The 20,738-nt window shown below is 40.9% G+C and overlaps 1 protein-coding gene across 1 annotated transcript in view; it reads right to left on the reverse strand.

The window, feature by feature from the left end:
- The window catches only part of LOC139167804 (VPS10 domain-containing receptor SorCS3-like), a 624,967-nt gene that overhangs the window by 103,902 nt on the left and 500,327 nt on the right, over positions 1–20,738 (reverse strand). The window contains exons 8-11 of the mRNA XM_070752751.1: positions 18,386–18,475; positions 17,268–17,447; positions 5,597–5,743; positions 4,709–4,811 (exon numbers count right to left, since the gene is read on the reverse strand). Coding sequence (XP_070608852.1) covers positions 4,709–4,811; positions 5,597–5,743; positions 17,268–17,447; positions 18,386–18,475 — 520 coding nt within the window. The remainder of the gene's footprint in view (positions 1–4,708; positions 4,812–5,596; positions 5,744–17,267; positions 17,448–18,385; positions 18,476–20,738) is intronic.

Raw genomic sequence — 20,738 nt, forward strand, 5'->3', positions numbered from 1 at the left:
GCCAGCAAGAAGCTTGTGGAATTGACTGGACATCAGGACCCTGTTGTAACGTATTGTAACCTGTCTGCTGTGAAGACAGGTTTTCCTTTGTGCTTATTTTTTCCTGCTATAAAATACTTTTGGATTTTACCAGAGTGTCTGGCTGTTTTTTCAGTGGGTGTGGAGGTCTGGGAAAACCCAGACAGAACAGAATTCAAATTGCTGTGCTGCACTTGCTCATTGCCTAGTCCTTTATGTCCAACATGAAACTCTGCCATTGATGCAGAATGTAACAACAAAAAGCCATTTAGCTGTTTCCCTTTCATTTTCCATGGTACGGTGATTCTATGGATACCATACAACCCATATTTTTGAGATGATTTTTATATTTGGGTTGGTGTTATCACTTCACCCACTTCAACACACAAAGAGAGGAAAAAAGAAAAATGATTTCTTAGTGATTTCTTAATAAAAAATATCACTAACCTTTTCCCTCTAGAATTCTTGAATAAAGAAAGCACTCTTATACTTTATAAATTATGCAAATAGAAGCTTATTTATGGTGCATATCATGTATTTTATTTCAATAACTGTCTAAAACTGTCTGAACTGTCTTTTCAGTTGAGTCTCCTGATAATTTTGATGGTGTTTTCAGGTGTACAATCCCTTTTGCAGCCCTGTAAGAAATACCACATTGCACATATAATTCAGACAACCAAAATTTTCTCCTGAAAACCAGCAGTCTTGTTTCTACAGATGTACACGAGGAAATATAGACAAACAAAGGGCAGTTTTCTTGATTAGAAAGAAGAACATAACATATGGATGAGTGTAAGGAAAAGTTCTTTTTCAAGGTTTGATCCAGCTACAATTGTAGATCAAATTACAGGGGGGATTTCTTACAGGCTACTTCTGCACACTTCCAACCAATGAGGTCTTGAGTTTACTTTTGCCAGTTGGACATCATACTTACTGATGATGTTGTGGCTCCATCTTACTTCAGGTCTCTTTTATGGACAAATTTATAAAGTGGAATTCATTCTATGACTGCCTTAGCCCACCTGCCATTAATTAATCCAAGTTATATAATTATGGAACATAATATAGTACAGTTATATAATGCATATTCATCCAGAAAATATCATATTAGAAAGCCTATCTGGTAATACTAGTTGGTCTGAGAAATCTACCATCTTATCAATCCATTGTTATTTCTTAGATTGAGCTATGTGCATTATACTACCTTGTCGCTGGACAATCTAGTCAAAGAAACTTGTTTACACTTTAAGCCTGAGCGTGTAACAGCCATATGCAGATTTATTGCGGGCATGAATGTAATAGGATAATAGCTGAGGCTCCTATAAACAGCAATATGCCAGCTGTCTGACATTTCTGAGAAATTACAGAACACATGCCAAGACATAAATACAAGTTATCTATAGTGAGAACAATTCAACATTTTTTGATAACCTTGGACATCTCTTGCTGAACTAAACATGCTGTGTACCCCTGCATCAAGCTGGTTGATGGTGGCTACCCTGATGAGAGAGCCTACTGTGAGAAGGCAAGTGCAGATATAGAAGTGCTGTGATGGCTATCAGATTAATTATCAAGGCCTGGACACTGCTAGCATTTAACATTATTACAGCTGTTATTAAAATCATGTGATCAGTTAAAGATAGGCTTTATTGAAAAGCACAGAACATCAAATACATGGCAACAAAATGTTTCCAAGTTATTTTTGATAAGGGAGAAAGCATTTTATCAGATACTCTTAAGTAACTATCATGTGTATTGTATAGCTCTTTCTAATTCCATCACCATACAGCTTTATTGTAAGGGAATGTCCCAAAGTATACACAGTAGTTGCCAATCACTCCTTTTCCAAACCATAACAGCTCCAGTACAAAGCTTAAATGGTACATTGCTTAGGAATAGGGGAACATTATAGGACATAGTCTCCTTAGATTCAGTGGAATACACAGTAACATGATGGTTCTTCCAAGAAACTATGCTACTGAATAATAACCTGAGGGATAAATTTTCTTTCTGTTTTCTATAAATTGCTAGGCTCAAAAGAAATCATGATAATATCATAATCCAACATATGTGGTATATAAAAATGCCTTGTAACTTCTCAACGAAGTACAGTGTCCCTCGATTTTCGCGGGTTCGAACTTCGTGGATTGTCTATACCACGGTTTTTCAAAAATATTAATTAAAAAATACTTTGCGGTTTTTTCCCCTATACCACAGTTTTTCCCGCCCAATGACGTCATATGTCATTGCCAAACTTTTGTCTGCTTTTAAAAAACATTTTTTAAAATAAACTTTAATAAATAAACATGGTGAGTAATAATCTAAATGGTTGCTAAGGGAATGGGAAATTGTAATTTAGGGGTTTAAAGTGTTAAGGGAAGGCTTGGGATACTGTTCATAGCCAAAAATAGTGTATTTACTTCCGCATCTCTACTTCGCGGAAATTCGACTTTTGCAGGCGGTCTCGGAACACTGTATAGTAGAACAATGAAAATGGTACCACATGGAAATTTATAAATTTATAAATTTATCTTCACTATGAGAACACCAAGGCAGATTACTATGAAAAACACGTGGAAAATTTGCTTAGGTCCCATAAAGCACTTGGTGTAAACAGTTGACTGAAAATTCACTTCTTACACTCAAAATTAGACTATTTATCTTTGAAATGTGGGGCAGTGAATGATGAGCATGGAGAGAGATTCCACCAGGATATTGCAAGCATGGAGAAAAGATACCAAGGGAAATGTAGTCCATTCATGCTTGCTGATTACTACTGCAATCTCCTCAGGTGGAGATCCTACTCCAGTTCACAAGAGAAAAGCCAAAAAGTGCAGTTTATATACAAATAAAGATGGAACCTACTTGTTTGATCTGATCTTAGAGCTTGTCAGTTTTTCATGCAAAAAGCATGAAATTGTTACATGAAAACAAATACATGAATGCCACACCAATTTTAACAGAATTTGTACAAGTATAGTCTGAAATGTAAGTGTCCTGTTTTAGTAGTAAGATAAGGCAGCTGAGTTAAACTTTGATCTAGTGATGTTTGGAGTAGATCTATTTAAATAATTGGGAGTAGTTGGTATGACTACATTGATGAAAACTTTCTGGCATTAATATACGTCCATAATGTACATTTCTCTAATTCTTTGCTATTTGTATGGGTCAGGCACACATGAACAGAAATACACAGCAAACAGTGTACATCATCTGTGCTGTTTGCTGTGAGACAAATTTCTGTGAAGCAGAGGCAGAATGTTTTCCTTTGTTTTCCTCTCACAAACAAGATGCATCATACTCTGAAAAATGTGGTATACATTTAGTTTAAAACATGTGTTGCTTGATTAGATTCCAGGAACATGAACAGCAAAAAATGAACAAAACTCTGAAATATATACTAAAATCATAGCAATCAGGTAGCAGTTAAAAATACAGCAGTTTAAGGATTTTTCAGATTAAAATGCCCAGAATAAATCATCACAACTTGAGATAAAAAATAATATAATAAATAATAATAGGTACCAAGAATATCTCTATAGGCTGGACATTTCATACTCGTGTGACAAAATTGACCAAACTTCAAACTTTTACTTTTATTGCTACATAGTGCATTTATAATAAATAAGTTATTTGTAGAAGAACTTCAGTAGAACTCCAGTTATGGATAGGGGAAAGATAGTCTTGGTATTCAGATCAGGAATTTTGGAGGAAATACCAACAGTAAGTGAATGAGTGAATGTATGTGGGTTTGAGTAGATTAAATAATCTGTAAATGCAGCCATATAAAGATTGGAGAGGGTGATTTGTAGTCCTACTGTAGGCACAAAGCCAAATGAATGACTCTGTCAACCCTAAAAAGGAGATCCTGGAAAATCACTTTCAAAATCTTGGCAGAAAACTCTAAGGACTTGTCCAGATTGTCAACAAAAGCAAAACAAACCAAGCAACAAATTTGACCTGAAGGTACAGTGTTCCCTCAATTTTCGTGGGGGATGCGTTCCGAGACCGCCCACGAAAGTCGAATTTCCGCAAAGTAGTGATGCGGAAGTAAATACACTATTTTTGGCTATGAACAGTATCACAAGCCTTCCCTTAACACTTTAAACTCCTAAATTACAATTTCCTATTCCCTTAGCAACCATTTAGATTATTACTCACCATGTTTATTTATTAAAGTTTATTTAAAAGCATATTTATTAAAGTGGATGAAAGTTTGGCAATGACATATGATGTCATCGGGCAGGAAAAACCATGGTTTGGGGGGAAAACCATGAAGTATTTTTTAATTAATATTTTTGAAAAACCGTGGTATAGACTTTTCGCGAAGTTCGAACCCGCGAAAATCAAGGGAACACTGTACTCAATAATTAAATAAAATAATAATTAAATGATAAATAAACAAAGCTCTGGCTATAGCTGTTCTTCCCCAGAAATATTCAAATACACCTAACATTATTCTGTCAGTTGTGCTTGGGTAGAAGCACTGGTGAGTTGCTCCCGGTTCATCCCAGTTCTGTATACCAGTAGCACCAGTGGCAGGAAGTTTGCACCTTCCTGCCTGGGACACTTATGCACATGCAAGAGGATTTAGCAACAGGATTTAGCAGCAGGATTTAGAATCCACTACTGGGAAGTAAGCATATATTTGAAAAGAATGGGAACAACTAAATACAGCTATTTTATTTACCTGTAGCAACCAGAAGTCCAGGGACTGTTTCTTTGCTTGAAATGCTGCCTGAAGTGTAAGGGTTTTCAGGGACTTGCAAATGTAAATGTAAGGAACAGAAAGGCTGAAAGAATTGAGAAATTATATACATAGTTGTTGATAAATCGACCTTGAGGATATAGACTAATCTACTGTCTTGATGTCAAAGTTCAAATTTTCTTCATTGAAAAATAATATCATTCCCACCAACAACATTAACAATTCATTTCCAAAAATAAATGATTATTGCTGCTTATATGGGTTACACATTAAGGTAACATGAAAGGCATTCTGGTTTCTGTATATATTGTGGGAATAACTATGAAAATCTTCTCTATAAACTTGCTAGACACTGAGTATTAATCAAGAGGTTTCTTTGCAGTTGCAATGGCAGATAGCAATTCAGACCATATGGTATAATTTGTTTCTGGTTTGAGAAGTAAAACTACTAAATCACTCTGCCTTATAGTCACCTTCTATAGTTTTACAGCATAATTAAATAATAATCTTTCCAGGCCCATCTTCTGTAGAAAGCAATGAAATTTAAGATAAATTCACAACCTGCTATTAAATGTTTCCCTGAATAATTATTTTGGGGGAAACAGAGAACCATTAATTGTAAAGGGTTGAATTTCATGGAAGTATTCCATAGACCAGTGTTTCCCAACCTTGGCAACTTGAAGATATCTGGACTTCAACTCCCAGAATTCCCCAGCCAGCATTCTCTGGCTAGGGAATTCTGGGAGTGGAAATCCAAATATCTTCAAGTTGCCAAGGTTGGGAAACACTGCCATAGACATCTGTAGGTTTTCTATTTGGGCTTGGGAAATTGACACAAAAATTAGAGCTTGGAAATTTTCCATCACTGACCAGCAGACAGTGAATGGGGTCCCCTCTCAGGTCAGAATCTGGAACCTGTAGCAAACGCCAGTCTCTTCCTTTGTTATAGGTGATGAATGTTTTTATTTGGTCTTCTACTTTCTTGTTAGCCAGCAATATGCCTTTGATCCCTGCTACCTAGGAAAAAATTATAAGAAATGAAAAACCATATGGCACGATTAGTTAAAGACAAGACACAGCTAAATAGTCCATAGGCATGTATCAAAGTCTAAATAATTGCTTAAAGCAAATGGATTAAACACAAACAACTAAAAACTTATTATGAAAATGCCGCTTGGATGCTCCATGGTGCATAATCAGTAGCATTAGAAAAATTCAAAACTTGGGAGCTAAAAAAGCAAAATAAGAGAGAAACATATATAATACATCTATTATTTAAATAGTAGCTTTCCATCCATTGTGGGCATCTAAATGTTAATATAATTTAGCAGACAATGCCAAATATCTGTACTCTAGCAGGAACACTTTCTAGTCATATAGAAATCATATGTAATTTTTAAAAATAAATCAGAATTGCAGAAAAAACAATTGCTGCCAATCTGCCTTCCATTGAGGACCTGTATACTGCACGAGTCAAAAAGAGGGCGGGTAAAATATTTACTGACCCCTCGCATCCTGGACACAAATTGTTTCAACTCCTACCCTCAAAACGTCGCTACAGAGTACTGCACACCAAGACAACTAGACACAAGAACAGTTTTTTCCCGAACGCCATCACTCTACTAAACAAATAATTCCCTCAAAACTGTCAGACTTTCTACTAAATCTGCACTTCTATTCTACTAGTTTTTCTCATCATTCCTATCACCCATTTCCTCCCATGTTGACTGTATGACTGTAACTTGTTGCGTATATCCTAAGATTTTTATTAATATTGCTTTTTCATTGCTTATTTGACCCCTATGACAATCATTAAGTGTTGTATCACATGATTCTTGACAAATGTATATTTTATTTTATGTACGTTGAGAGCATATGCACCAAGACAAATTCCTTGTGTGTCCAATCACACTTGGCCAATAAAAATTCTATTCTATTCTATTCTATTCTAATGTGAATAATTCATTTCTTTTCCTTGGTAATGTATTTTAATGGAAAATTATTTCATTCATAAAACTTGCAAAATAAAATTAAAAGTTTTACCTAATCCATAGTCTGAAGCCAATTAATCCAGAAATACATCTCTACTGCATTACCTCAAAATATCAAATCCAGAATTAACCAGTAGGAACCACAGGCTTCATGAAAATGTTTGAGTAAAAAGCACTCCAGATATTCTTGTCCAATTGACTAACAGTTGATCATAATGATCAAGAGGGAATGCGTCACTGATTTTAAGGAGAAAAATATATCATCTATTTTACATGCATCAGATAATTACAGGGCTTACCATCATTAACAACAATGAAAAACAAGCAACCTTAGATTTAAAAGGGCAGAAGATACTTTCTCCTTTGCAACAAATCTGCTGATTTATTTATTTATTTAGTGTGTGGCATATCATACATATCATAGAACTATATATTACAATTTCATATAGATTAGTAAAACGCAATAAAATTTAAATATTTAAAAGATCTATGTTCAAATATCAATATCTAGGTTATCTAAGCATTGAAGTGAAGCATTGTTTATATTTTTTAAAATCAAATACTGGACTATGCCCTCAATTTATAGCCAGTCACAACTTGACTTAAACTTTGACGTGGGACCCTGCAGTCATATTGAGTCACACTGTTGGCAGCCAGACTATTCTGTAGATTTTCCTGGCTCTCAACATACATGGCAAATGAATCTGCAGAAAATCACCTATCGTACTGCAGTCATATAAGCAGAGTTGCTAGGATTGCAAATATTTGTGTTACTCCCAGAAAATAGCATTCAAAATTACTGAGAGAGATAAAACTAAGAAGGGAAAGAGATTAAGGTGTGTGTGTGTGTGTGTGTGTCTGTGTGTGCGCGCCTGTCAGTCTGTCTGTCTGTCTGCCTATATGTCTCTAAAGGTGCATAGGTGCATCGGTGTGTAGATGCAAAGCTGCAAGTCTCTGATCTAGCAGCCAGGAAAGATAGCCATTTATTTAGTGATGTCCACAGTCAACTGAATAGCTAATTGTGTAGCACCAGGCAAGTCACTGTTTAATTTGGCAATAGAATATCAGAATGATTACACATATTTTCCTATGCTCCCATGTCATCTTTCTGTTCAGAAGAAGAGTGATACGCCTGGATAATGCATTATTTAGGATTCTTCAAGTAAATATAAATATGAACTGAAGAATGAGAATTCCAGAAATGGAACAATTTTTAACAAATTGCAACATAGATTTGAGGCACAGATGATATTTTATGCATGAAAAAAAGGAAATTGTGAGGACTGTACTGAAATATTGCTGTTTCTGTCAATAATGAAATTTTTAAAATCATTTAAATTAAAGGAAACATAGAAACTTTATATAAAGTCATTATCCCTGTAGTTAAGAGCTAACATGCTCAGTCCTGAAATACAGATGAAATTCGAAAAATTAGAATATAATGAAATATTCTAATTTCAAAAAATATCAAGAAATATAATATTTCTTAAATATTAGGATATTTTTGCTTATTTTGCAATTTTGTGACTTTCATAAATACAGGTGAAACTTGAAAAATTAGAATATCGGACAAAAGTTAATTTATTTAAAAAATGCAGCTTAAAAGGTGAAACATAACATATGAAAGAGACTCATTACATGCAAGACAAGATAGTTCAAGCCGTGATTTGTCATAATTGTGATGATTATGGGAAACAGTTCATGAAATTCACAAATCCACAATCTCGGAAAATTAGAATATTACATGTGATCAGTAAAACAGGGATTGTATATAGAACAATATTGGACCTCTGAAAAGTATAAGCATGAATATGTACTCAGAGCTTGGTTTGGGACCCTTCTGCAATTACTGTCTCAATGTAACATGGCATGGAGGCTATCAGCTGTGGCACTGCGGAGGTATTATGGAAGACCAGGATGCTTCAATACCAGCCTTCAGCTCTTCTGCATTGTTCAGTCTCATGTCTCTCATATTTTTCTTGGCAATGCCCCATAGATTCTCTATGGTATTTAGGTGAGTTGGCTAACCAATCAGGTACAGTAATCCGACAGTCATTGAACCAGTTTTTGGTGCTTTTGGCAGTGTATCTAGTTCTGCTGGAAAATTGAAGTCAGCATCCCCATAAAGTTCGGCTGCGAAAGGAAGCATGAAGTGCTCCAAAATCTCCTGATAGACAGCTGCATCAAGCCTGGACTTAATAAAGCATGGCTCCCCAGATCAACACAGACTGTGGAAACTTTTGCATCTCATTTAGAAACCAAGGACCCACAGCAAGATGCTTGAAGTCTAGAGTGAAGTTTCCACAGTCTGTGTTGATTTGGGGACCCATGTCATCTGCTGGTATTGGTCCATTTTGCTTCTTCATTAAGCCCAGGGTCATGAGAGTTTGGAGCAGTCATCCAATAAGATCTAAGAGGGACAGAATACTCTGGCTCATGTCTCTTAAGCAATGTCCTCTTCTGGTCATGCCTTCTCTGTTGCTATGTTTCTGTTATGGAATAGCATTCCTTCTTAGATATGAAAGACCCTGGCCCTGGCCCTGTTGGCTTATTCTTCAAGAATCAGAGTTGAAGATTCATCAAAATTGGTGGTATGTTTTGGTATGTTTTAATTATATTTTATAGTATAAATGATAATGAGTCATTTGGGGGCCAGGGGAATTCTACATAAATCAAATAAATAAATAGCCCAATGTTTGCTAGTTATGTGATTTTTATAGCGTAAATAAATAAATATATTTTCCCTTTTGTACCTTGCTGAGAGAGTTAACTGGCATATGAATTTTGAGGGGAAGGGGAAGCTAGGCCATTCTTCCCCCTGTGTTCAAAACAAGTCAAAATATTCTGTCTCAATTCTATAGGGTTAGGATTAGGGTTACAGTTATAATAATAAAACATGAAATTGTTTGTTTGAATACTACTTCCACATTTGCAATAGCTTCTCAGCACTGTGGTAAATCTCAAATTCTACACACTGTTAGTTTCTTGGAATTTTTGAAATGTTTCAAAGTTAACTTATCCATCCTTTATCAGTCTGATGCACTGCAAATATACTGGGTGTTCAGTTTTCAGAATTCCCATTCTACATAGAAACCATTAATATATTGTTAGAGGTTCTGGGGCCACTAATACCTATAATTTCACGATATCTAGTTAGGGAAGACTGGACCAGGGATTGCATTTAATTTTTCAGACATTCAATAAAAGAACATCAAAGATGTGTCTGCTTTTAGATCCTGCCTTTCCACCAACTTGCTCCAATTTAGATCATTCTAAGAGAAAAAAATATAATTTATTCCACAAATCAACTCACAGAATTACCTTTCACACTGGCAGAAAAATGAAAAAACATCTCAGAAAAAGGGCTTTTTTAAAAAAAGAAAATGAATGTAATTTTAAGTACAGCAAATGTTTCTCACAAAGGCTTCCATCATTGCCCAACTATAGATAGAGACCTATTTTGGAAATTCACCAGGGAAGTGAGTGCAAAATATCCTATCAAAAAACAAATTGCTTTTTAAGAGCGCATAAGAGAACTTTAATCTCATCTCCAGAGAAATTCCTTCTTGGCAGCAGAATTTCTAAAACCTTTGCTTCCCCCGCCCCCGCATCATAGGAATTTTACAATCCCATTTTATTCTTCTTTATTGTATAGACGTTGGTCGTTTCTGCTATAACTCTGATTCTGAACTGTGCTCCTAATAAAAAAGAAGGAATATTTATCACAAAAATATCTAGCTCTTGTAATCTTGATTACATCTCAATCTCCCCTCTATTCTTTAACATCTGTGAGAGAGAGTGTGTACATATATGTATAAAGATTGTTTATTTAAAATATTATATACCATCCTTCAAAATTATAAAAATACCTGAAACTAAACTTCAGTTCCATACTTAGGTGACATGATTCAGTTTCCTTTCCCTTCCCTTCCCATCCCATCCCCTCTTATCCTATGTTACAATATGTTATCTCTGTGTGCGTGTGTGTATGTGCATCTGCACAATATACAGCATAAGTTTGAAAAGGTTGAAAGGGATTTATATAGTATGAGTAAAAGGTTTCCTTTTTCTCATTAGACTAGGAAGTGGGGAGATGAAGGACTGAATCCTCTTTTCCCATGCCTCTAAGCTATATAACCAAGTAACAATGCAGACATTGTTTTAACTTTTGCATTATTTACTTTTAATTGTCAGCAAGACAGAATCTGTTGCAAGAGGCTTAACTCTTTTACACAGAGGAGTTGGGAGGGAAAGGACAGGTGTGACATTTCTGAAAGACAGAAACTACTGAACTGCTATCCATAAGCATAGGGAAAATTCAGAATTTGATGACTCAAAAACAAAGAAGTTTCGAGACTTGTAATACTGTATTTCATTTTTCTGAAATATTTCATTCTCCCATGCCTCCTGGAAGGAGAGTCCAGCATGGGTTTAGCTCAAGTCTTATTGGTAGGACTGAGTTTCAAATTAACATAAATAAATAATAATTAGGTACCGCCCCCTTGCTGCCCCAAGTACCCAGTTTTAAAAAACTCAGTCGAGGTTAAGGACATGAGTTTTTTCTCTCCCTTTTAGGTTGAGTATATAAAGTGAATTAATGTATAATAAATATTATGTGAACCTTTTAATTTTGTTCCCTTTTCTTTTCAATAGGTTCCTGATCTGATGGGGTCTCTGCCCTCCGCGGGCACCACCCCCACCTTTCTCCTTTTGGGGCCTCTTCTCTCAGCGGGTACTGCCCACCGAGGAGCAACGGGGCTATAATGGAATCATTATAGGGCCTGATGGTCCAATAAGCCCAAATCACCCCAGATGGGGGGGTCCGTCCCTCCCCATTTTCGGGGGCTGCGGATGGCTATGAACGCCTAAAGGAAGCCGCGGCGGCCCTTCAAAGCCGCCTAACAGCTGATTGACCGCTCGCAGGGGCGAGCGGCAAAGGGAGGCGTCGGCAGCCTCAGAGCGGCGGCGTGGGACAGAGAGCGCCTAAGGAAAGCCGCGGCGGCCTTTTAAAGCCGCCTAACAGCTGTTCGATAGCTCGCAGGGGCGAGCGGCAAGAGGAGGCTTTGGCAACCTCCCTGCGACGGGCAAATTGTCGTTGGCGGCGGCGGCGAGGCTTCCCGACCTCGCTGAAGTACATACTCGCCCTGTGAGGCGTTTTTCCTCTGGCCGCCATGTTTTTTTGTTGGCAACGGGCCAAGAGCGCGAACGGCATAGCCTTGCCGTTTTAATTAGGCGCGAAATGGCAGCGGGCCAAGTGTCAGTCTCCTGAAACCTGCCCGGAGACAGCCGACGAGGTCACGTGGTAGGCTGTCAGCCTATTGAAACGCTTCCTTTTTCACTGTCAGCTCTGTATTCATGCCATTGCTTGCAAGTGAGAGCCTTCTGTTTCTCAATATAACTGTGGCTGTGCACGTTTTGTGGATTCGATCGTGAGTACGCTGCCCCATATTAATTTCATGAATATGGCAGACCAACTGGTCATTGCAGAGGAACAGGCCCAGACTGTCACTCCTATCAAAGGGAAGGATAAGGCCACCAAGCCTAAGAATAAGTCCTCCCAATCAGGTTCCTCCCTTCGTGAGGCTGAGAGGAAGATCAAGGCCCTAGAGCAACGTTTGGAGGCGGCCTTGTCCCCCCCCATCGTAGGTGGACTCACTATAGGCCCTTTCCAGCCTCTTCCTCCATCTGCCCTTCCACCTGCTGCTTCCATGGGTCTCCAGGGCACCGCAACGGAGAGAGACTGGTCCCCTGACAGGCAGATCCCCCCTCCATTGCCATCACCTGCAGCGAGGTCTGAGAGGCCTACCTCTTCTCATAGGCAGGTTCTGTCTCAAGTGGAGTTACAGGCACCATGTTATTTGCCTTCATCTACCTTCACCCCCACGGCAGGGGGGCTTAGAGACAATGCAGATGCTTGGCAGGCATTTGCCCCTGCCATACAGGACATTGTGGCCAATGCATTTACGCAGGGCATAGCTGCGGCATCACAACGAGCCAATGTATTTCCCTCTCAGCCTATCCAGCCCAGAGACATTTGGTCAGCACCACCGCCCCCGACTGGGTTGGGTTCTGTATCCATTGACCACACTGATTTTGAGGAGGACAGTGACCACGGTGACGGCCTGTCAGATGATGAATTCACTGTTCCAGAGCAGCCAGCAGTGGCGGGACTTTTTAAACCCTCCTTGTATAGGGTTTTATTGCGCAAGGCAAAGCAAGCCTTAGATGTACCAGGAGCAACGTCATTAGTGGAGTCTTCAGACGGGCCACGCACCTCGGCTGCTCTATGCAAGGAACCCGCTAAGGAATCGGACAAGGTTCCTGCATTGGAGATTTTCCTTGAAAATGTCAAGCGCCCGTGGCAACATCCGGCGGCGGCGCAAGGGCCTTCTAACCTGGAACGCCGGTTTTATACCTTTGATGACAGCATGGAGACGCTGCTCCAGTTCCCCCCCGTGGACAAGCCGGTGGCCACTTTGGTTTCCCGCACGGTTGTGCCTTCAGAGACGGCGGACAATTTGAAACCGGATGAAAGGAGAGCGGAAACTCTTCTCAAAAAGACCCACCAGATGGCCGCTTGGGCTCTTCGAGCAGCTTCCACGGCCTCCTTCTTCAGTCGGGCGTCCATTATGTGGATTCAGGAGGTTCAGGCGAGACTGGCTCCTGAGGAGACTCGACTGCGGCAGGACCTGAATAAGCTCCTCGCGACTGCGGAATTTTCCACAGATGCCACCCTGCATGCCGCGAAATTTGCCTCCAGGGCTATGGCTTCCACCATTGCGTCAAGGCGCCTGCTTTGGCTCAGGAACTGGCAGGTGGATGCCAAGTCCAAGTGGACTCTGTCTTCAGCTCCCTTTGAGGGTACAAAATTGTTCGGGGAGGCCCTAGATCCTGTCCTGGTGGAGGATAAGGATAAAAGAAAGGTCCTCCCAAGATCTTTCCGCCGCCAGGACCGCAGGGCTGGCCCGTACTCCCGTAGGCAGTCCTTTCGGTGGGACTCGTGGTCCGCCCCCTCGCAGCAGACCAGACCTTACTCGCAGGGGGCCTTTTCCACATCCTATAGGAATGACCGACAGTATTCCCAGGAACGAGGCAGAGGCTTCTCCCAGACGAGACGCCCATACCGGGGATACCAACAACGGAACGCCAGATGTGCCAAGTGACTGCCTGGACGACATTCCTTTGGGGGGCAGGCTACAAAAGTTCAGCGACAGATGGCGAGCTACCACCTCAGACCCTTGGGTCTTAGCCACTATCTCGCAGGGGCTAAAGATCGAGTTTCTACACGATCCTCCAAACCATTTTACTGCCTGTCCGGTCCCCAGAGACTTCGAAAGGAGGTCTCTGTTAGATCAGGAAATTCTCCACCTTTTACAAATCCAGGCGATCGAACCCGTTCAGGACAATTCCAAGGGTACGGGATTCTATTCAAGGGTGTTCCTTGTACCCAAGGCCTCCGGGGGTTGCAGGCTCATCTTGAACCTCAAACGTCTCAACCAGTATATTCTGTACCGACGGTTCAAGATGGCCTCCCTCCGCTCCATCCTGGCCTCTGTTCGGGCAGGGGACCTGCTTACTTCAGTGGATCTAAAGGAGGCCTACCTGCACATCCCCATACACCCGTACCATCGACAATTTCTTCGATTCTGTCTACACAACGTCCATTACCAGTACAGGGCCATGCCCTTTGGCCTATCATCGGCCCCACGTACCTTTACGAAGGTACTGGATGCACTACTGGCCGATCTGCGGTCCCGACCTATACGGATTCTCGCATATCTGGACGACATCTTACTTCTGTCTCCAACCCGCCAGAGGGCGCACAAGGACTTACGAACCACGATGTCTTGTCTACAGCGTCATGGTTTTACCATCAACATGCCAAAAAGCCATTTGGCTCCTGTCACCAGACTCATTCATCTGGGTGCGGTGATAGATACGGTCTCTCAAAGAGTGTATCTATCTCCGGAGAGACAGCACCGCATCTGTTCTCTCATAGGCGGCCTTCAGCAGAGCCGAACGGTGCCGTTGTCCTTCCTGTCAAAGGTACTCGGGACCCTGGTATCCTGTGTGGACATTGTCCCTTGGGCCCGTTACCATTATCGACTGCTCCAGTGGACCTTGCTTCCGTTTCAGCGTCGCAGACTGAGCCATACACACCGTCTAACCGTCGTGGGACGCGAGTTGCAACTCTCTCTCCGCTGGTGGAGATCTGCAGCACTGCGGCAGGGCACTTCCTTCGGACCATGCCATCACACGATCCTCACCACAGACGCCAGCCTGTTGGGGTGGGGGGCTCACACCCAGTCTCAGGTGGCTCAGGGCTTCTGGAGCCCCCAGGAGCTATGTCCAATAAACATCAATTTCTTGGAGTTGAGAGCTGTCCGCTTGGCCTTGCTGGCCTTCGCCACCTTACTGGAAGGTCACCACGTCCTTGTACGCACGGACAACGTTGCGACCAGGGCGCATTTAAATCACCAAGGCGGAACGCGCTCTCTCAGGTTGATGGAAGAGACGGTCCTCCTCTTCAACTGGGCGGAGACTCATCTTTCCTCCCTCCATGCAGAGCACATCGCGGGGGAGGACAACAAGCAGGCGGATTGGCTCAGTCGCCAGGAACTGGACCCGGCGGAGTGGCGGCTCGATCCGGACCTGTTCCAGGAAGTCTCGCGTCGGTTCGGGGAACCGGTGGTGGATCTCTTCGCTACCCCCCAGAATACCCAACTCCGGAGGTTCTACTCCCGGTTTCCGACCCCGGGAGCCGAAGGAGTCAATGCACTACATCTTCAGTGGCCAAAGGTCCTACTGTACGCCTTCCCCCCGATTCCACTCATTCCATCAGTGGTAAGGAAGATCCTGTCGGAGGAGGCGGAGGTGATTTTGCTAGCGCCTCATTGGCCTCGGAGACCGTGGTTTGCGGACCTCAGAGAACTGTCCATTTCTCCACCGTGGAGGATACCGGACGACCGGATATGCCTCAGCCAGGGGTTCGTGTACCACCCGGAACCTCAATGGTTTCACTTAACCGCATGGCATTTGAAGGAGACAGGTTGAGGAGCTGTCTCCTTCCCGAGAATGTTATCGCGACTATTCAAGCGGCTCGACGCCCTTCCACAGTCCGAATTTATCAGGCAACATGGGCAGCCTTTCATTCCTTCTGCAATGACAGGAACCTTCGACCACAGGATTCCTCAGTCATCCCTGTCCTGGAATTCTTGCAGAAGGGTTTGGAGAACGGTTTGGCGCCGAACACGCTAAAACGCCAGGTCGCAGCGCTTGCCACCATTATAAAGCGGGACGATGGGGGACCTTTAACTAGTCACCCTTGGATTAAGGATTTTCTCAGAGGGGCTACCAACACGCATCCCCCTCCTGTTCGTCGTTTTCCCACATGGGACTTGACCTTGGTCCTTCAGGCCCTCACGGGGCCACCGTTTGAACCGTTGAGAACTGTTCCATTGCGTTACCTTTCCTTTAAGACGGCCTTTTTGGTGGCAGTCACCTCGGCAAGGCGGGTTTCCGAACTGTCCGCCCTGTCGGTCAGATCAGACTTGTGTCAATTTTATCCAGACAGAGTTTGTTTACGTCTGGACCCCACCTTTCTTCCAAAGATTAACACTCACTTTCACAGGGCTCTAGAGCTGGTGTTACCGGATTTCTGTGCTCACGGTACTCACCCTTTAGAGCTTAAATGGCACAAGATAGACGTACGCAGAGCACTGAAGCTTTACATCAGGCGTACCGGCAGTTCACGCAAGACTGAGGCTTTGTTTGTTTCGTTTAGTGCTAGCAAACTGGGCCTCAAGGTATCGTCTAATACTATCAGCCAGTGGGTGAGACTATGTATAGTTGAGGCATACAAGGCGAGCGCCAGGACTCCACCGAGTGGTATACAGGCTCATTCGACAAGGAGTGCGGCTTCTTCGGCAGCTTGGGCGTCACAAGCCCCCCTTGAAGATATCTGCAGAGCCGCGGCCTGGAGTTCACCCACAACTTTTATTCGCCATTACAAATTGGACACCTTCGCTTCAGCTGAAGCTGCTTTTGGCAGACGGGTACTCCAGAAGGTGTGCGGGGAGGTACCACCCATGGTTCACAATCTCCCTCCCTGAACCTTGGACCTTGGGTATATCCCATGCTGGACTCTCCTTCCAGGAGGCATGGGAGAAGAACCGTTGTACCTACCTGAACGGTCTTCTCGATGCCCTGGAAGGAGAGTCCATACCCTCCCGAAGAACCATGGGAGTTTGGTTTGATGATACTGTTTTCTTATGTTATTATGGTTGTTAATAAAGTTCATTACCTTTACATCTTTTCGTTTTTTAAAACTGGGTACTTGGGGCAGCAAGGGGGCGGTACCTAATTATTATTTATTTATGTTAATTTGAAACTCAGTCCTACCAATAAGACTTGAGCTAAACCCATGCTGGACTCTCCTTCCAGGGCATCGAGAAGACCGTTCAGGTAGGTACAACGGTTCTTTCAGAGTTCAACTATGCCATTATGGATATAAGAGGAAAAGTCGCCACCTTATGACTTTGGGTGCATACCTCATAAAGATCAATGATAACATTTCCTTCTAGTCCTCGGTTGCTCTTAACATTCTCCATGGCTAGTGTGAAGTAGACTCCACGGACATCAGAAATGTAGAGGTTGTATGTGTCATTTTGGTTCCATTCCTGAACTGCAGCAAACACCTGATTCTCATCTGTGCTGATAATATGCATGTCCTGTTAAAGAAGATAAAAGACTTATTACTTCCAATCTTTATATTTCTTTGCCCTTTGGGACTCAAAGCAATTATCCTGCCTTATGCCACTGTAGGGGAAAGATCATGAGTTATGAGTGATGTTAAACAATTTTCCATTAGACCAAGCCAATAAATTGTGATATTCAGGTATTCTTATTTGTATGTTTCTTAATTTTAAATTGGCTGCAGGGTGGTCAGTGGGGAAGAAGAAGGCAGATTCCAGAATCTTTAAAGAAGTTTCATCCTACTTCATTTTTTATTTATACACTTGCACGTTTTTTATTGCTCTTCAAAGATTTGTAGCTTCAGAGCCTAAAGGTTTCCTTTAGCCTACAAGAGACAAAGCACAGCTGTCAAGATAACAAAGACACCGAGTCTAGTTTTTTGATACAGCCACTAACAAAGATGATCAATTTTTAATACATGAAATGCCTAAATTTGGAGCCGCTATCAATATAATTCTTAGTTATAGATTTATTTAGTAAAGAGAAGAGCTATCCAAAGCCAAATGTCTCCAGTAAAATGCCATTTCTTGTGGGTATATTATTACTACTCATAGAACTATTTCAGTAGGAAATCACAAATGCACTGAATCCATTGATTTCCAGATGCTTTCAAACACAATTAACCAGTTGCATGCTAATTGCCAAAAAGAAATGAAAATAAGATGTTATTAGCATAACATTAAAGCAGCTTATCAAATATGTAGCCAATAAGCTATGGTCGACATCCCCATTGTATTGAATAGAGAAAAGAAAGCAAAGATTCTCAGGCTTTTGGATGGTGAATCACATATCAGCAGTTTAGCCATAATTTATTAATCATAGAAATTATATAAATGTAACAATTGATTTGTGTATAATACTATGACATGCAAATACATCATACTTATTTTTGTAGTTGTTGAGATGCATTTACCTTTGGTAGTGAATACTTGGGTAATTTTATCTGAGTAAAGGGTTCCCTTTTGTAAGATACATAGTAATTTGCTCTTCCACCAGAAGTTACCTGCATATGGATACAAAGGGATACAATTAATATTCATTTAATATATAACCTGTTATTCCATAAGCGAACCTGAAAGCATTTTGCAATTGTTAAATGTTTTTTTTAAAAACATTTAACTCCCAATAATTAATTTCAAAGTAAACTATAGTTAGAAGAGATGGAGAAAGTGCTATGTAATAATTGACAGCAATATAAAATTGGTTGATTTTTAGAGACCTCAAGAACATACTTGTTTTATGCTAATTATATAGATCAGTGATGGTTAACCTTTTTGGCACTAAGTGCTCAAAGCATACCTGTGCATGCACAAATGCACCTGTGCACATTTGAAACTCCAAAATGCAATGTGAGCATCCCCAAATATGTGCCTCCCCATGCATGTATCCACATTCCCTGCATATATGCATGTATGCCCCATGTATGCATCCCAATCCCCTCTCACACATTTTTAGCTTCCAGGTTGGTGCAGGAGGCTTTCAACGTTCAAAATAGGGTCTGGGAGAGGGCTTGCACAGCACTCCCATGCCAAAATTTGAGTTCCAGATTGGTGCAGGAGACCTTCCAGGCCAAAAATGGGGCATAGTGTGGACGCGTGCATGTCCATAAACCTCCAAAATGCAATGTGATTTTGAGTGCCCCTTGTGCATGTACCCCACCTTTCCCACACATGTGCACATCCCTACATGTGTCCTACTCTGCAAATGCCAGCTGGTTAGTGGGAGGCACAGAGGGCTCTGCGTGCCACCTGTGGCATGCGTGTCATAAATTTGCCAACATGAATATAGATTTTTATTCCCTCTGGTAGACAGAAATAAACATTTATGATAACATCAAGCCAACCCATTATTATGTTCCATGAATCAGCTAGTGTTTCAATAGACTTGCCAAAGTTAAGGTGGGAAAATCATCTCTCAATTTTATCCTTTTAACTAGCTTTTACTCATCCTTTGCAAACCTAACAATTATCTGTGAGTGAAAACAGAGTTACCGAGAGCTCTTTCATTTTCAGATTGCTGGCTCCAAATAAACAGCATACCAAATTCTGTTTGTGAAGATATCACTTGGAACAGATCTACAGTCATCATAGCAGAAATTAAATTCTGAATTATTTGATCTCAGATATGGAAATCTCTAGGACAAAGCAAGTAAAATAGTTCATTATCCGTCAGAAATCATTCCAGTAAGAGAAATATCCAATCAAAAAGGTGGTGATTATGTCATGGTATCTCTATACCATTCCTGCCACTCATTTGCATTAGCAAATATTCAAAATTGAGCTGGTAAACTGTCTGATGGAAGCTTGGTCAGTGAAATGGTATTGTTATATATTTATGCCCCTAACCCACCTTTTAGCTCTGGCCTGTTGTGTCATGGAACCCAATGTGTAGAGGTAGTCCTGATTTTCTCCTTCCCTTTCCCTTGACAAGGTTTTCAGACACATACCAGGTCAACATCTTCATACATCATGGATAACAATTGTTTTATCAGTAGCAGACCTGGCAATAAGCAGTGGCTTTTTAAATTGGGGAGCCCAGTACAATTTCTTTGTATTAGATTACAACCAAAAGAAAAAGAAAAGAAAGCCACATAACAAGATTTCTCTTTTCCCTTCCATTTTATTTTTCCTTGTCACTTGTTACATCAGTACTTACTGTATTCATATTCTATTCTTCCTAACCCAAGAGAAAACAATTCTACAATGGAAGAGTGGTTATTTTGTAAGTCCTAATAGAAAAATATACCAGGAGACAGCAACATCTTTTATACTTTGCTTTATTGACTAAAATCAGCCTCCAGTTCCATTCCAAGAGATTGACTTTGATAGAAGCTTGCTGTTACACCTATTGACTGATGGCTACTTTCACTAATCAAGATGCCACATGAAAACACAGCCACTCAAGTTAAGTTCAATAAATATGGTTATCTTACTGCTGATACTCCAGTCAGTTGAGAAGAAAAACAGGTCTGTGTTTTAGCTGCTCTACTGTACAATATTTATACATATTAAATGGTTGCTATTCTTACAAAAAAAGAAAGAATTTAATCAACAATTATTTGGCAATACTGTTTTGTTGCTTAAAAAGACAAAGGAGAGGTTTACAAATTTTACCACAATTGTGTAAAGAGGAAGAGCTTACAATTTGTGTTATTTATTTATTTATTTATTCATTCATTCATTCATTCATTCATTCATTCATTCATTCATTCATTCATTTAGACAGACTTCTGTGCCATCCAATTCCCAAAGGACTCAGAACGGCTT

Source organism: Erythrolamprus reginae, chromosome 5 (assembly GCF_031021105.1).
Source record: "Erythrolamprus reginae isolate rEryReg1 chromosome 5, rEryReg1.hap1, whole genome shotgun sequence".
Taxonomy (NCBI): domain Eukaryota; kingdom Metazoa; phylum Chordata; class Lepidosauria; order Squamata; family Dipsadidae; genus Erythrolamprus; species Erythrolamprus reginae.